The following is a 15,623-nucleotide window of genomic DNA, read 5'->3' on the forward strand; positions in this document are numbered from 1 at the left end:
TGTGAATCTGAAGGAAAATGAAGACCAAAGAGCATTCTACAAAAGTTAGAGATAAAGTAATACAAATGCATAGATTAGGGAAAAGGTACAAAATAATATCCAAGTGTTTGGATATCCCAGTGAGCACAGTTGGATCAATAATCAGGAAGTGGAAGCTGCATCACACCACCCAAGAAAAGGCCGTCCCTCAAAACTCAGCGCTCAAACAAGAAGGAGACTTGTGAGAGAAGCCACAGAGAGGCCAACAATCACTTTGAAGGAGCTACAGAGTTCAGTGGCTGGGAGTGGAGTAATGGTGCACCAGTCAACCATATCAAGAGCTCTGCATAACACTGGCCTGTATGGGAGGGTGGCAAGAAAGAAGCTGTTACTCAAAAAGTACCATCTGAAAGCACGTCTGGAGTTTGCCAGAAAGCAAGAGAGTGACCCAGCTGCGATGTGAGAAAAGGTTTTGTGGTCAGATGAGTCCAAGATAGAGCTTTTTGACCAAAACTCAAAGCACTGTGTGGTGCAAACCTAACACTGCCCATGCCTCAAGACACACCATCCCTACAGTGAAGTATGGTGGTGGCAGCATCATGCTGTGGGGATGCTTCTCATCAGCAGGGACTGGGCATCTTGTTACAATTGAAGGAAGAATGGATGGAGCAAAATACAGGAAAATACTGCAAGAGAATCTGCTTCAGTCCGCTAAAAAACTGAAGCTTGGGAGGAAATTCACCTTTCAGCAGGACAATGATCCCAAGCACAAGGCCAAAGCAACATTGGAGTGGCTCAAGAACAAAAAGGTGAATGTCCTACAGTGGCCCAGTCAAAGTCCTGATCTCAATCCTATTGAGAATCTGTGGCACTATTTGAAAATTGCGGTCCACAAGCGTCGTCCAACCAACCTGAACAACCTGGAGCAAATCTGCCAAGAAGAATGGGCCAAAATCACTCCGACACTGTGTGCAAAGCTGGTACATACTTACTCCAAAAGACTTAAAGCTGTTATTGCAGCGAAAGGTGGCTCTACCAAATATTAATATGTGGGGGTTGAATACTTATGCAAGCAAGATATTTCAGTTTTTTATTTTTCTTAAAAATATTTCCCAACATAAAACCAATGTCACCTTATAATAATTGATTTTGAGTTTAAGTGTTTTAAAAAAAAATATCGAACAGAACGAAATTTCAATGTACCATTTGTAATTCAGTAATATGAGAGAATTGGTCAGGGGTCTGAATACTTTTGCAAGGCACTGTATATATATATATATATATATATATATATATATATATATATATATATATATATATATATATATACACACACACACACACACACACATACACACTGTATAACTTTTATTATGCATTTCTCTGTATTTAAAGTATTATGGATTTTCTTGTTGTTACTGCATCTTGTAAAGCATTTTCTGATGGTGGTCCACTATGAAAGGCGTTATATAAAATAGATTGATAAATGTGTTTTTTTTTCAGGCTTAACAAATGTTATTTAGAATCCAGAAAAAAAAGGGCAAAATTTCTTATGTTTGAAAATGAACCTAAGTACGTGCAATATAACCAATAGCCTCTAGGTGGAGCCATAACATCAACGTCAGCTGTTGGGATACGCATTATTATTTCTCTCTCAACTGTTTGATTTTACAATACAATTACTAAAAACAAACAAATAAAACCAAAAAAAACACTCTGTGACACTCTGCCATTACGGATTCTGTCTCCTGTCGGTGAGATGAGGTTGAAAGCTCTAAAACCATGAAGGCAGATAATCTTGGCTCTGTTCCATTGTGGTTTAGAAGCTCGTTTGTGGTCCATGGGGTCGCTGGTTCACGCCCTGCATCTGCCCCGTTACATTTGCATACTGAATATTTACGTTAAACACGCAATTAACGTGTGTGCAATTTTTTTCTGATTGAAGCCTCTCTAATATACGATAGAAACAGCCATTAGCTAGAAAGCAAACTTGATCTATTATACAAGTTTTCGTGGGTTCCAATTAATACAACTCAAAATGGATACTGCTCTAATACAATATCCTCGCTATCTATGCTTACCAACAGCGTTTGAGCTGCAAAGCAGCCTTTCTGTGTCACAAAAACAAAGAGGGTCTTAAAGCCCTTTAAGGACCGTGATGGTGTTAACATGATCATACTGAAGCGAAGTGTCATTCTGGGCATTCTGGGCAAATATACGCGATTTACGCTTATAAAATGGGTATTTTAAATGATTTGTCACAACAGGTCAAATGGGAGTGTTGATATTACAGCTTATTACCATGGGTTGGCATTTCTCTTCAAAAAGAGTCAAATCACTGCTAGATATCCATATGCCACTAGAATTTTGAAAAAAAAACACAAACAAAGAAAAAGGCAGACATATTGGAATTAAATTGCAATAAATATGACGGACAAGATTCATGTAAATGTTGACCTTTTAGGAAACTGAAGTGTACGTGAGATATTGAATAAGTCTGAGATCGGACACTAATGATTATATTAAAAGAAGTGAAAAAAAAACTAAAAGTGAATAGAAAATCAATTAAAAGTTCGCTATTCTGACCGCTCCCTGCCCCTACTCCCTGAACTACAGCGTTTCCATATCCCATTCTGAAAATAAAGTGTTTTTGAAAAATATCTTAAATGTTCAGCTTTTTAAAAAGATTTGGGTCACTCTTAAAAGACCATGGTTAAATGGATGTTTAGACACACATCGAATACCTGTCGTACCTTTCTCTGCACATACGTTCGTCCAGGGATGATTGTATCATCTCTTCTACTGTGCCCTGCATTGTCTTAAATTGTTTAACACAGGCCCATAAGTTCTCCACGTTGTTCAGCCATAAACTGCAGTCAGTTTGATAAGTAACCAGGTAATGCAAACAATGTCTTTCTCACCACTGTGAAGCAGTAGCACAAATCTGGTATGGATAACAAGGTACGACTTATATATGGGTCATTCTACAAATGCGGTGGCAAATGCTGTCATCCACCTTTATAGTAATTAAATTCAGATAAAAAGGGCAAATAATCACATAATGCCAAAATACTTTTGATATGTTTAATTAAGGTCTTTATGAATATTCACCTTATTTTCTACTCTTTTAGCTGCAATGTAAAATTTATTTTACATTTCAAAGTCAGTGAGAGCATGAAAATTGGCCGTCACTCATATTATGAGCAGAGGTGTTATGACATTTTTCTAGTGTAAAAAAATATATTTTGATAGTTTTTTAAAGCTTGGTTGTAAACAAGTGTATTTAAATATATGTTTAGATATGTGGCGAAGTAGTAGCCTTCAATAGTTATTTAAATATGTTTAATTAAAATTTGTCACTCACTTTAACGTCAGTGGTGTTATCACAATGAAAATTCTCAATTTTCCTCAAGAAGTCCTTACTGTTGCAAAAGGTCATTGGAGATGGGGCTTGCACGATGAGCACATGGTGAGTGAGCACAACCTTGCACTTTTCCATAAATTTGATGAACTATATGGTTATTTTGTGTGTCACACTTTAAAAGCATCAGTGGTGTTCCCTACTTTTATTGCTGGGAAAATGTAATTATATCAAATAATTACAAAAATATCAAATACACCAAATACTTCACTAGTACATAAAGGGTTGATGAACTTTTTATCTTGGAGGCTATGGTCTTCATCTTGGAAAATCTCTCGTTCCTCAGATTTTTCCATGGTGTTACCATCAGTAGTGTTACCGGTCTTGCTGGTAACACCACTGATAATGGGGAAGATCACTGACTATTTGTGTCTTTTTTAAACATTATCCAGCTCCTAAACAAATGCTCAACATAAAAAGTATTTATTTATTTATTTAGCATTTAACCAAGGCACTTTACAAGTGTTTAGAATTTGTACAATCTGAAAAAATGGGTGAAGAAAGAGAGTAAGATTATTGGAGTAAGGTGAGGAGATTAATAGCTATAAAAAAGCAAGGGCCAGAGGCTAGGTCAGGATCGGGCAGGCAAGGTCATAACAGGAGGTCGGGGGCCAGGAGTAAGGGTAGGATGGACTAGAGAAGAAATAAGAGTTTTAAGGGAGGACCGAAAACTGCGTAGATTTAGTGACTGTTTTATGATGAGTGGGAGTTTATTCCAATGAAGGGGAGCAAGAAGAGAGAAGGAACGGAAATGGAATTGGGCACAGGGAAAGGGTGGGGCAGAGAAGGACAGTAGGGATTAGGAGCGTAAGGGACGAGGAGGAATATAATAGGAAATTAGTTCAGCTAGGGCATGGAGAGATCTATATATTAGTGTAAGGAATTTAAACAGGCAGCGGTGGTAAACAGGGAGCCAGTGTAGCTGGAGGAAGAGGGGGGAAGTGTGGAAGGAGTGGGGGAGGTTAAATATAATACAGACAGCAGCATTTTGAATTTGTTGAAGTGGTGAAAGGCATAACCAAGCTGGGTGAAAATGAGAGAATGGACTAGGAGTTTGGTAGTGTAGAAGGAGATGGAGGGGTGTATTCTGCGGATGTTGAATAGGTGAAAACATCAGGTGCGTGTTATGGCTGAGATATGGTCAGAAAGGGAGAGGGTGGAATCGGATATGCGATATACGAGCAGAGAGGGTTGGAATGAGGGACAACTGGGGGAATGAAATGGTGGGGCAGGGTGGTGGAGAAGAGGCGGAGGGAAAGAAAAGGATTTCAGTTTTTGATGGGTTGATGAGGAGGTAACGGCACGCCATACAGGATTGGATAGAGACCAGACAGGCTATTATATGGGAGGCCAGGTCAGGGGTAAAAGAGGGGAATGAAAAGAAAATCTGGGTGTCATCAGCAAAGAAATGATGGGGGAAGTTAAATGAGGAAATGATAGCTTCTAGGGGTGAGGTGTACAGGGAGAATAGTAAAGGGTCTGAGGACTGAACCCTGGGAGACACCAACAGTCAGGGGGGAGGGGGGGATGGGGAGGGGGGCGGAGAAGTGAGATTATTGAAGGCAATGGTAGAGGTGCATGAAGAAAGATAATTGTAGCCAGGCAAGGGGTGTGCCAGAGATGCCCTGGCTAGAGAAAGTGGAGAGGAGGACAGGGTGGTCGACAGTGTCAAAAGCAGGAGGAAAGATCGAGAAGAATGAGGAAAGTCAAGCATGAGAGGAGTTGGCCAGATGGTTCTATCATATATTATAATTACTGTATTGCAATTTCATAACCATATCTTATCACATGAGTTGTCAGATAAGACAAAATTAAGTGCAGCAGAGAAACAAAAAAGATACAGGCACAGTTGTTCCTTTAGAAAATGTATTCAAAATATTTTAAACGATTGAATTGTTAGAATAAAACATCTTAATTGCTCATTTTTAATGTATTTTAAAACTAATACATGAGCTTTCAAAATTTGATATATTTCATAACAGTTCATAAATTAATTAAGTTTGTTGATTCAACAATGTGCCAATGTCATTGGTGTTACATTGTGTCAGTGGTGTTACTGCACCGAGGATTGATGTTCTGGTAACAAGAATGCCACAACCTAAATAGTCATCATTTCAATATGCCTGCTTGTAAAGACAACATATTAAGGACATACTTATGCAAGTTTGATGAAACATATTCAATTATTGTTTAAATTAGAGGAAAAATGGGCCAGCTCAAATTGATAAACAGCATACAATGCAATAATAATAATTACACAAATCTTCTTTTACAATTGTTAGAAGACAGTCCTTTCTTAAACATGTTGAGCAAAAACAAATAACAAATAAGACTGTGGTTAACCAATATTTGCATTTTTGGTATGAGTAACACCACTGACAAAAGAGCAGCTTAACCACTATTTGATTAAAAATATTAAAATAACAAATTCATTAATAGAAACCCATATAGAAAATGAAAAAATATCACTGTCACCTGATACTGTTGCAGGTCTTGTGAGGATGGGTCTGCGTGCTTGTGCTGTGTCATAATGAATATGGCCAGCAATATTTTATATTAAAATGTAATGCACAAACCAAGAATTACAAAAAGCATAATTATTCAAATAAAGAAAAATTGCACTTTTAATAGATGTTCAAGTCAACACCTATCATTTTTTTTTGTTTGTTTTAATTTAACCTTTTTCTTAGCTCAGTTTTAGGCAAAAGGCTAGTTAATAAAAAGGGCTTTTGTTAATTAATTATTTACTTTTGTTTTCAATTTAGTAGTTAACCTATTTTATATGCACAATAAGGCACTTCAGAGTGTGTGACATACTGTAATATCACCACGCCTCAGCTGGAGTGTGGTGTTTAGAGTAGATCACACCCATATCATTGTATAGGGGAGGGGCTGAACGTCACATCCCGATTTTGTCTTTTTTTCTTGTGACTTTACCGAGACAGGCATTTAATTGCGGAGAAAGTTTAAGTGCGGAGAAAGTTTACAGCAGCACGCAACCCCCCCCCCCCAAAAAAAAAACAGGAAAACACTGTAAATCTGATGTATTTGACTTAACTATATTAGAACATGTGTTTTAATATATATTTTTACGTTTATACATTTCGAAAAAAGAGTGGTATAATCAGACAATGTTTCAAGAACTAAATTTATAAGGCACGTTTTCAGAAACTATTTTATTTCTAAATATTTTGGGGGGGGGGGGGGGGGGGGGGGGGGGGGGGAGGCGGGACGGGAGTTTTTTTGTAAATCGAGAGTATTGTCCATTATTGTTTATAAAGACCCTGAGGATTAAACATTTATTATATTATTTATTATATCATCACTCAGGTGAAACAATGACTTTTCCCCCAAACAGGAAGTACTGTAAGGTTCCTGTGGTCAGAATACAGGATAATAAAATAATGTTAAAAAAAGATATATATGTTAGGTGGAAAAAAACACTACTGTAAAAATGATTTTAGTCAATTTTTAAAGGAAGAGTCAAATACAGCCAAAAAACTCACTGAAAAACGGTTTGGTCCTTAAAGGGTTAACAATATCTTGCCATTTCCTTTCAAGTCACAGACTTACCTTCCAGTAGTTTCCAATCAATATCTTGGTTCTCTGGCTTGGTCAGTGCTGGGTACTTGTTAAACAGGTTAGCAACGAATGCCAGGTTCAGCTTCGGGTTCCCACTGACCACATCGGCTGGGGTGACGAACTGTCTGCAGCCCAGTCTGTCTGCCTGCTGCAGCAGGAACTCCGCCCTCTTCAGGTCATCCTTCTCCTGTTCATGGTAATAACAGCAGCACAGATCTTAGATCTATTTGTTGAAGGATATAACATCTAAATAGTGCATAGTTTTGCAGATTATTGTAATGTACCTTTTTCTAGGTCCCAAAACGTGTGGTATCCCTCTTGCAGGTTGCTCATAATACAGCCGCTAGAATTCTGACTAAACCAGGAAAAGTGAACATATTACCCCAGTTTTAGCCTCTTTACACTGACTCCCTGTGCAGTATAGAATTGAATTTACGGTTTTGCTGTTTACTTACAAGGCCCTGAATGGATTAGCATCTACTTATTTTCAGGAGTTACTGACCCCTGCATCTTCCAAACCACACTCTGAAATCACAGGATGCGGGGCTGCTGGTTATTCCTAGGGCCAACAAAAGCAACACAGGCGGTAGGACTTTTTCTTGTAGAGCTCCGATATTACGGAATGCCTTAGTTTGTCAGGGAAGCTGGGACCATTACAGTTTTCAAGGCAAGACTAAAAACACACTTTTATAAAATGTTTTTCTTAATGGTTTTTAATGTAACTTTAAATTTTCTGCTTTTGTATTATGCGTATACTGTTATTTAAATGGTCTGATTTATGACTGTATGTGTGACATGCTATATAATCTATTGTGAGTTTTCTTTTTTTCTGCTATGTACAGCGCCTTTGTTTTTATTTGGTAAAGGTTCACATGCATTGTTCCTAAAAAAGAAAACAGAATACTGAATAAAATGTAAACAGTTTAAAATAGATAGATAGCATGTCGACCCAATACCCAGGATGACCCAAAAAGTCAACTAAGTTGGCTTATTTCCATTGGGGTCCTGTTGAAATGAAAAGGGTGGAAACCATATATAAAAATAAATGACATATTGAAATGAAAATGTTATAATATGGGTTGCAAGGGCATTCAGGAAGACATTGTTTCTTACATCTGAAGTCTCCTATTAGGTAAAAATGTCTACCTCCTTCTTAAAAGCATTTACGCTGGTCAAACTCTTAATATGGTTTGGAAGTGAATGCCATTGTCTGTATGCCAGTAAAATAAAAAGTATCCATAGCTGAGCTATTTATCATTGGCACAATACAGTTATAAATACTATTCCTAGTAGAATAACTATAAGAACATAAGAACATAAGAAAGTTTACAAACGAGAGGAGGCCATTCGGCCCATCTTGCTCGTTTGGTTGTTAGTAGCTTATTGATCCCAAAATCTCATCAAGCAGCTTCTTGAAGGATCCCAGGGTGTCAGCTTCAACAACATTACTGGGGAGTTGATTCCAGACCCTCACAATTCTCTGTGTAAAAAAGTGTCTCCTATTTTCTGTTCTGAATGCCCCTTTTTCTAAACTCCATTTGTGACCCCTGGTCCTTGTTTCTTTTTTCAGGCTGAAAAAGTCCCTTGGTCGACACTGTCAATACCTTTTAGAATTTTGAATGCTTGAATTAGGTCGCCACGTAGTCTTCTTTGTTCAAGACTGAACAGATTCAATTCTTTTAGCCTGTCTGCATATGACATGCCTTTTAAGCCCGGAATAATTCTGGTCGCTCTTCTTTGCACTCTTTCTAGAGCAGCAATATCTTTTTTATAGCGAGGTGACCAGAACTGCACACAATATTCAAGATGAGGTCTTACTAGTGCATTGTACAGTTTTAACATTACTTCCCTTGATTTAAATTCAACACTTTTCACAATGTATCCGAGCATCTTGTTAGCCTTTTTTATAGCTTCCCCACATTGTCTAGATGAAGACATTTCTGAGTCAACAAAAACTCCTAGGTCTTTTTCATAGATTCCTTCTCCAATTTCAATATCTCCCATATGATATTTATAATGTACATTTTTATTTCCTGCGTGCAGTACCTTACACTTTTCTCTATTAAATGTCATTTGCCATGTATCTGCCCAGTTCTGAATCTTGTCTAGATCATTTTGAATGACCTTTGCTGCTGCAACAGTGTTTGCCACTCCTCCTACTTTTGTGTCGTCTGCAAATTTAACAAGTTTGCTTACTATACCAGAATCTAAATCATTAATGTAGATTAGGAATAGCAGAGGACCTAATACTGATCCCTGTGGTACACCGCTGGTTACCACACTCCATTCTGAGGTTTTTCCTCTAATCAGTACTTTCTGTTTTCTACATGTTAACCACTGTCTACCTCCTTCTTAAAAGCATTTACGCTGGTCTGGAAATATAAATAAAACATCCCAAACTCTTAATATGGTTTGGAAGTGAATGTCCATTGTCTGTATGCCAGTAAAATAAAAAGTATCCATAGCTGAGCTATTTATCATTGGCACAATACAGTTATAAATACTATTCCTAGTAGAATAACTATGCTGTTCCACTGCTCTCGTGAAAGTGTTATGTAAATAATTACTTGACAAATTATTATGAATTTTGAAAACATGATTTAGTTTTAACTGATTGACTCTGTTGTTGACACTGAGAAGTCCAATACTAATTAATTATTTCTGTCCAATATGTGACCCTGTCTTTTAAAAAGCAAATTACTTTATTTTGTGCTACTTGTAACTTATTCTTCACTTTTTGGGTAAGGCCTGAATACCAACTTGAACAAGAGCACTCAAAATGACATTGAATTAAAGCATGACAGACCATTTTTAAAATGTTTCCATTAAGAAAAAAAAAAAAAAAAAAAAACAACCACAACAGCTTGCCTTTACAAACATTTTAGAGGAGCGTTTTCTTTATAATTTCATGCGCCATAGTATCACCTGACATTATTTCATCCAGGATAATGGCAAGATATTTAACATAGCTTGAAAATGATAGCTTTCTTTCCCAAATACAATGATAGTTTATTGTCTATAAGCCATTGACTACATGATTCTAACTCATAGCTTAATATTTTGCCAATTTCTTGTGGATCTTTACGTGATACTAATATAGCACTGTCATCAGCATAAAGTAGAAGCTTGCATTTAACACTTATTGGCATATCATGAATGGAACATAAGAGCAACAAAGGGCTAAAATACCTCCCTGTGGTACTCCACAATAAATACTCAAACTTTGATTCAACACCATTGGCACTGACTGTTTCCTGTTGCTAACATATGATTTGAACCACAAAATCGACCCTACGTCGGGTGCTTCCAGTTTCTCGCATAAAATCTTTTAATCAAGTGTCAAAAGCCTTTTGTAGGTTAAGTGCTATGCCTGTATAGTTACCTTAGTTATCCAATATAATCTGTAAAATGAATAAGACTGTATCTCTAGAAAATCCACCTCTGAATCCGGAGTGAAACTTGTACAATATTTTGTTAATTATTAAATAACTTTCTAATGGAGTATACACTGATCTTTCTAATATTTTGGATACTGATGAGAGAATACTAACAGGTTTGCAATATTTTCTTACAAAAAAGCACCACAGAAATGCAATCTCCCCGGTTTTTCCTTCTATTAATTATATATCTTTTATTCTTGTTACAGTGTTATTAAATCCGATTGAGAGTTGAGTTTTATAAAATGACGGCCGTTATGGCCAAACCGGGGGGAGGGAGGGGTTCAAGCACCAATTTTGAAAATTTATCAAGACACAGCATTAAAATCATTGTTAATGCTACAGTACCGGTGCAAAACTGTGTTGTTGAACTCAAAAAAGTAGTTGGGTGTGGAAACATTAAGTCGGCTTCGAGGATGAATAAATGCAGTGGTTTTCCTCAGTAATGAGGAATTAGTTCAAAAGGTAGTGCAGCAGGGATTAGTAATTTGTGGAGTTTTAGTTTCTGTTTTGCCTCTTGCGATCGCTGCTAAAAAAGTTACTATTTCTAATGTTCCCCCTTATTTAAAAAAATGATCTGATGTTAAAAGAACTAAGCTGGCACAGACAGATAATGTTATGTATGTCCATGATTCCTTTGGATTGTAAAGAATCTGAATTAAAACGCGTTGTTTCTTTCAGGGGGCAGGTCTATATCTTTCTAAATAATACTAACGAGGAATTAAACGTAGCTTTCAGGTTTCGTGTTGATGGCGCTGATTATGTAATCTTTGCCTCAGCAGAATTTTTAAATGTTTCACTCGCGGGCGTGAGGGGTACGCTGCAAACAACTGTGAAAACAATGAGGACCACGGTAATGAAAGGGGAGAAACTAGTGAACAGACTGAGAGTAGAGAGGTGCCTGTGAGTAAGGCAGCCGACTCTGCAGCTCAAAATACTGCAGTTATACCCGGTGTGGGAGAGACTGAGGGAGCCGTATTTGTAGCTGCAGAGTGTCGCTGAAAAAGAAAAGGCAGTCGACAGATCAAAGAGCTTAAGAAATTGATAATATTGTGGAAGAAACTGGGTCTCTAAATGAGTCTGCTGATGATTGGAAGGGATAGTGAAAGTGCAGATATACGATCAGAGGAAGAAGTGGAGGAGGGTGGGCAGGTGTTTAATGCAAATATTGATTTTAAAATGCCTGGGGAAAAAGAGGAAAATAAAAACGAGCGCCAGGCTTACACTGCACGATTTTTGCAAAATCGGGAGACGCAGCGCCACTCACACTTAACCGACTGAGCTACGACTTCTCACTGTAGATCAGGGATTGCAAGTTACACACACTACACGAGATATCTTGTCGCGGACTGCGCCTATTTTCGTTGCAGAATCATAGACATCATTCGGGAGAATCATGGACTCAAGCGAGGAGGCGATCGCTGTTGTCTGTGCATTGTTTTGCACAGAAAAAAAGAAAACGCGGAGAAGATCCATTTGGATGCACTATTGGCTTAACAGACGTGGCCAGTACGGACCGATGATGCAACTGGAGTCGAGGTGCATCCAAAATAATAAAATCTAATCTGTTCAAAAAGCGCAACACTCGCTCATAGTACAAAATATGTATTAGATTAAAAGATTGGCGTGGAAGATTGGCCGTCAAGCGATCTTCAACAGAATACCTAATTCTAAAGAATACTTTGAAGACTTTTAAACTAATAAATATTTTGTACTATGTTGCGCTTTTGAACAGACTAGAATACAACTTTAACAGTAGGCTCCTACAAGTTTGTTATAGGTTTAAATAGGCAACAACGTAATCCACATTCTCTCCATTTCTCACACACACCCCTCCTCCTCGTATTTTGAATAAATTAGCAATACAAGCATACAGTAGGGGTTTGAAAGGGATATCGAATACGAGTGACTGTAGAAATTGATTGCCAGGAGAGCACACACTACCACACACAGTATCTGCTTCGGCATTAACAAGTTATAACAATTATTTACTTACCAGGTACCTTCAATGAGCGATCATGATAGGTGCACAGGTGTCAAAGAGGTGCACAACCTTTCTCTTCATTGTTATTGTTGCTAGCTTGTCCTATTGGTTGCTGGCAGCATTCGTCAAGAAATCGGCCCGTAGCCCCTCAAACACTTCACGAATTGCTTTGTGTGGAATAAAGTTTTCTGACATGTTTGAAATTTGTCGGGACGTCGTAAGAGCGTTGGGAGATCACAGAAGCCATTAACGGGGCATCGTAGACCCTCTCACACTTATCGACCATTTTGTCCTCGACAACCGCTTTTGTCTCTGATTTTAAGAAATTAGTCGCCGACTCCTCAGTTCATCGGCGATCAGCAAAAATTGTGCAGTGTAAACCCGGTATAAGGAGATTAATTCAGCGAAACACAGTGTGTGCTCAGAAACTATAGTCTTGCATTGTGATGACTCTGGGAATAGTTTAGCTGTGAGAAGAGATGTTGCCAATCTCTCAGCAACTCAAAGTATATTGAAACTGGAAGAAAGCGAAGACGCTGATAATGTTGCGAGTGAGAGCGATCCTGACTCCTCAGTAACTTGTGAAATGTCCGCTAGTCAGTCGTAAGAGAGGTGGGTACATAATGAAAGTATTCATAGCTTTCTGGAGCTAATTAAAGGTAAAATAAATATTAGTGTAGTTGATCACTTTCCCGACTTTAAATTATTTGTAAGTTCTGCGCAGCAATTGGTACGCAATGCGTCAGTTATAGGAATTGACAAAAAAGAACCGATTGAAGAATTTAATGAGCAAAGTGCGTGCTTTTAAATCTAGTAAAAATGTTTAGACAAGCACAATCATCACTTTTTTTCTTTGTCTATTGGTTTGTTGTGTTTACTTTCTCTTACTCCTATTATGCAGACTTTTAATTTGGGTACTTTAAATGTCAATGGAGGGAGAGATGTAGAAAAGAGAACAGCAGTTTTTGAATATTTAATACAGAAGAAAATGAGTGTTTCCAAGCTTCAAGAAACACATACAGATGAAAACAATAAAGCAGACTGGTTTAAACAATGGGAGGGGGAAGTTATACTGAGCCGTGGCACTAATTTCAGTGCAGGAGTCGCGATTTTATTTTCTAAGGATTTTAAACCGGACTCTCTCTTTGTGAGTGAAGAGGTTCAAGGGCGGCTATTAAAAGTCCAGGTCAGTATTTGTAGTAAGACTCTTGTCTTTCTTAAATGTTTATGCTCCAAATGGTGGGAGAGAGAAAGTGTTAATCTTCCAAAATATAAATAAAGTACTGGCACAGTGTCAGCCTTAGGATGTGGTTTTATTGGGTGGGGATTTTAATTGTACATTAGATAACAAGGTTGATAGGAATGGCTCTGAACCCCATCCAAGGTCAGTCAGTGAGCTGGTCTCTGTCTTAACAGAGCATGATCTAGAGGATGTGTGGAGATTGATGAAACCTGATGCTCGCCAGTATAAGGGAGCGAAAGGGAGTGCTGGACATATTTCACAAGTTAGACTTGATAGGTTTTATGTTTTTAGGCATAATTTAAATTTATTTACTACCTGTGATTTATGTCCTACTGGTTTCTCTGAACATAGCTTGGTTAATTTGAACATGCTTATCCCTTCTCCATGTGTATTATCTTCATATTGGCATTTAAACACTAAGATTTTAAATGACAATCATTTTATTAAATGTTTTATTTTTGGGGGGGGCGGGGTGGGGGGGAGGATGGAGAAGGCAACAATGTCATTTATCTTTAAGGCTTTGGTGGGATGTCTCTAAGATTAAACTACTTTGTCAACAGTATATTAAAAATATTACTAAGGTTTCTTAACATGTCTCAAATGGACATTTGTGGGACTGAACAATAGTAAAGCACCAGGGATTGATGGTATACCGGTGGAATTCTATAAGACTTTCTGGTCTGCAGTCGGAAAAGACTTGTCTGAAGTGGTACTTGAGAGTATTGCGGAAGAGGAACTGCCTTTGAGCTGTCGGCATGCAGTACTGACTTCGCTACCAAAGAAAGGAGACTTACGTAATATAAAGAACTGGCATCTAAAGTCTCGAACTAATTACAAAATTTTATCAAAAACTTTGGCGAATAGGTTGGGCAAAGTGTGGAATTGTGTGGTTCACTTCGATCATACGTACTGTGTCCCCGGCTGATCAATGTTTGATAATGTCTTTCTGATTCATGATCAAATAGCAGCCTCCAAGCTCTTTGGTTTTAAGCTGGTCTAATTTCTTTAGATCAGGAGAAAGCTTTTCATCGTGTAGATCACTTAGAAATAAGTATTTATTTAAAATGTAGTTAAGGCTTTTGGTTTTGGGCAAAATTCAGTTACTCTACAGTAATGTTTTTAGTACACTTAAAATCAATGGTGTGCTTAGCTCTCCTATTTAGGTGCAGAGGGGAATTTGCCAGGGTTATTCCATGTCTGGGATGTTATATTCGCTTTCAACTGAACCATTACTCCACAAATTAAGGCTTTGTTATGTGGCTTGTCCATTTCAAATGTACCGATGGAGCCTATAAAAGTGGTGATGTTGTAAAATGATGTTGTAGTCTTTGTTTTGGGAAACAAATATGTACAAATATTAAATGATTGCTTGACATAGTTGGGAGAAGTGTCTTCTGTGAAGACAAACTGGTCAAAAAGCAGTGCATTTTTATTAGGAGATTGGGAAGGCAGTAGGCCTCAAGATCTCCACCCAGGGTTACAATGGAGTCAAGCAGTTTCTAGATACCTGGGAGTGTTCTTGGGAGGGAAAGGGATGGCTAAAGAGAACTAGGATGGGATGATAGATAAGGTCAAAAGTAGACTGCAGAGCTGGCGATGGCTCCTGACTAAACTATCCTATAGGGAGGTAGAGTTTTAGTGATTAACAACCTAGTAACCTCAATGTTATGGCACAGAGTAAGATGTGTAGACCCCCCCCAATATTGTTATTAAAAGAGATCTAGAGAGTGATTGTAGATTTTTTTCTGGGATGGATTGCACTGGATAAAAGCAGACTGTGCTGTTTTTGCCTGTTGAAGAGAGAGGGCAGGGCTTGGTTGATGCGAGTAAGGTGGCTGTGTTTAGTCTGCTTTCTCTACACAGGTTGCTCTATGCTCCTGAGCCTTGCCCCTCGAGAGCACGGCCTCAACCCCCCCCAAACGGGTGGGGAAGTTGGGTTTTGACAGACCAAGGATTGACATTAACCATGGCCCGGTT

At 38.1% G+C, this 15,623-nt stretch overlaps 1 protein-coding gene across 2 annotated transcripts in view; it reads right to left on the reverse strand.

Moving 5' to 3' along the window:
* LOC121318630 (plastin-3-like) overlaps positions 1 to 15,623 on the reverse strand; it is a 61,396-nt gene that overhangs the window by 11,333 nt on the left and 34,440 nt on the right. For both annotated transcript variants that reach the window (XM_041255515.1, XM_041255514.1), the window contains one exon: positions 6,974 to 7,169. In XM_041255515.1, the coding sequence (XP_041111449.1) occupies positions 6,974 to 7,169 (196 nt within the window). The remainder of the gene's footprint in view (positions 1 to 6,973; positions 7,170 to 15,623) is intronic.

This window comes from Polyodon spathula, chromosome 7 (assembly GCF_017654505.1).
Source record: "Polyodon spathula isolate WHYD16114869_AA chromosome 7, ASM1765450v1, whole genome shotgun sequence".
Classification (NCBI taxonomy): domain Eukaryota; kingdom Metazoa; phylum Chordata; class Actinopteri; order Acipenseriformes; family Polyodontidae; genus Polyodon; species Polyodon spathula.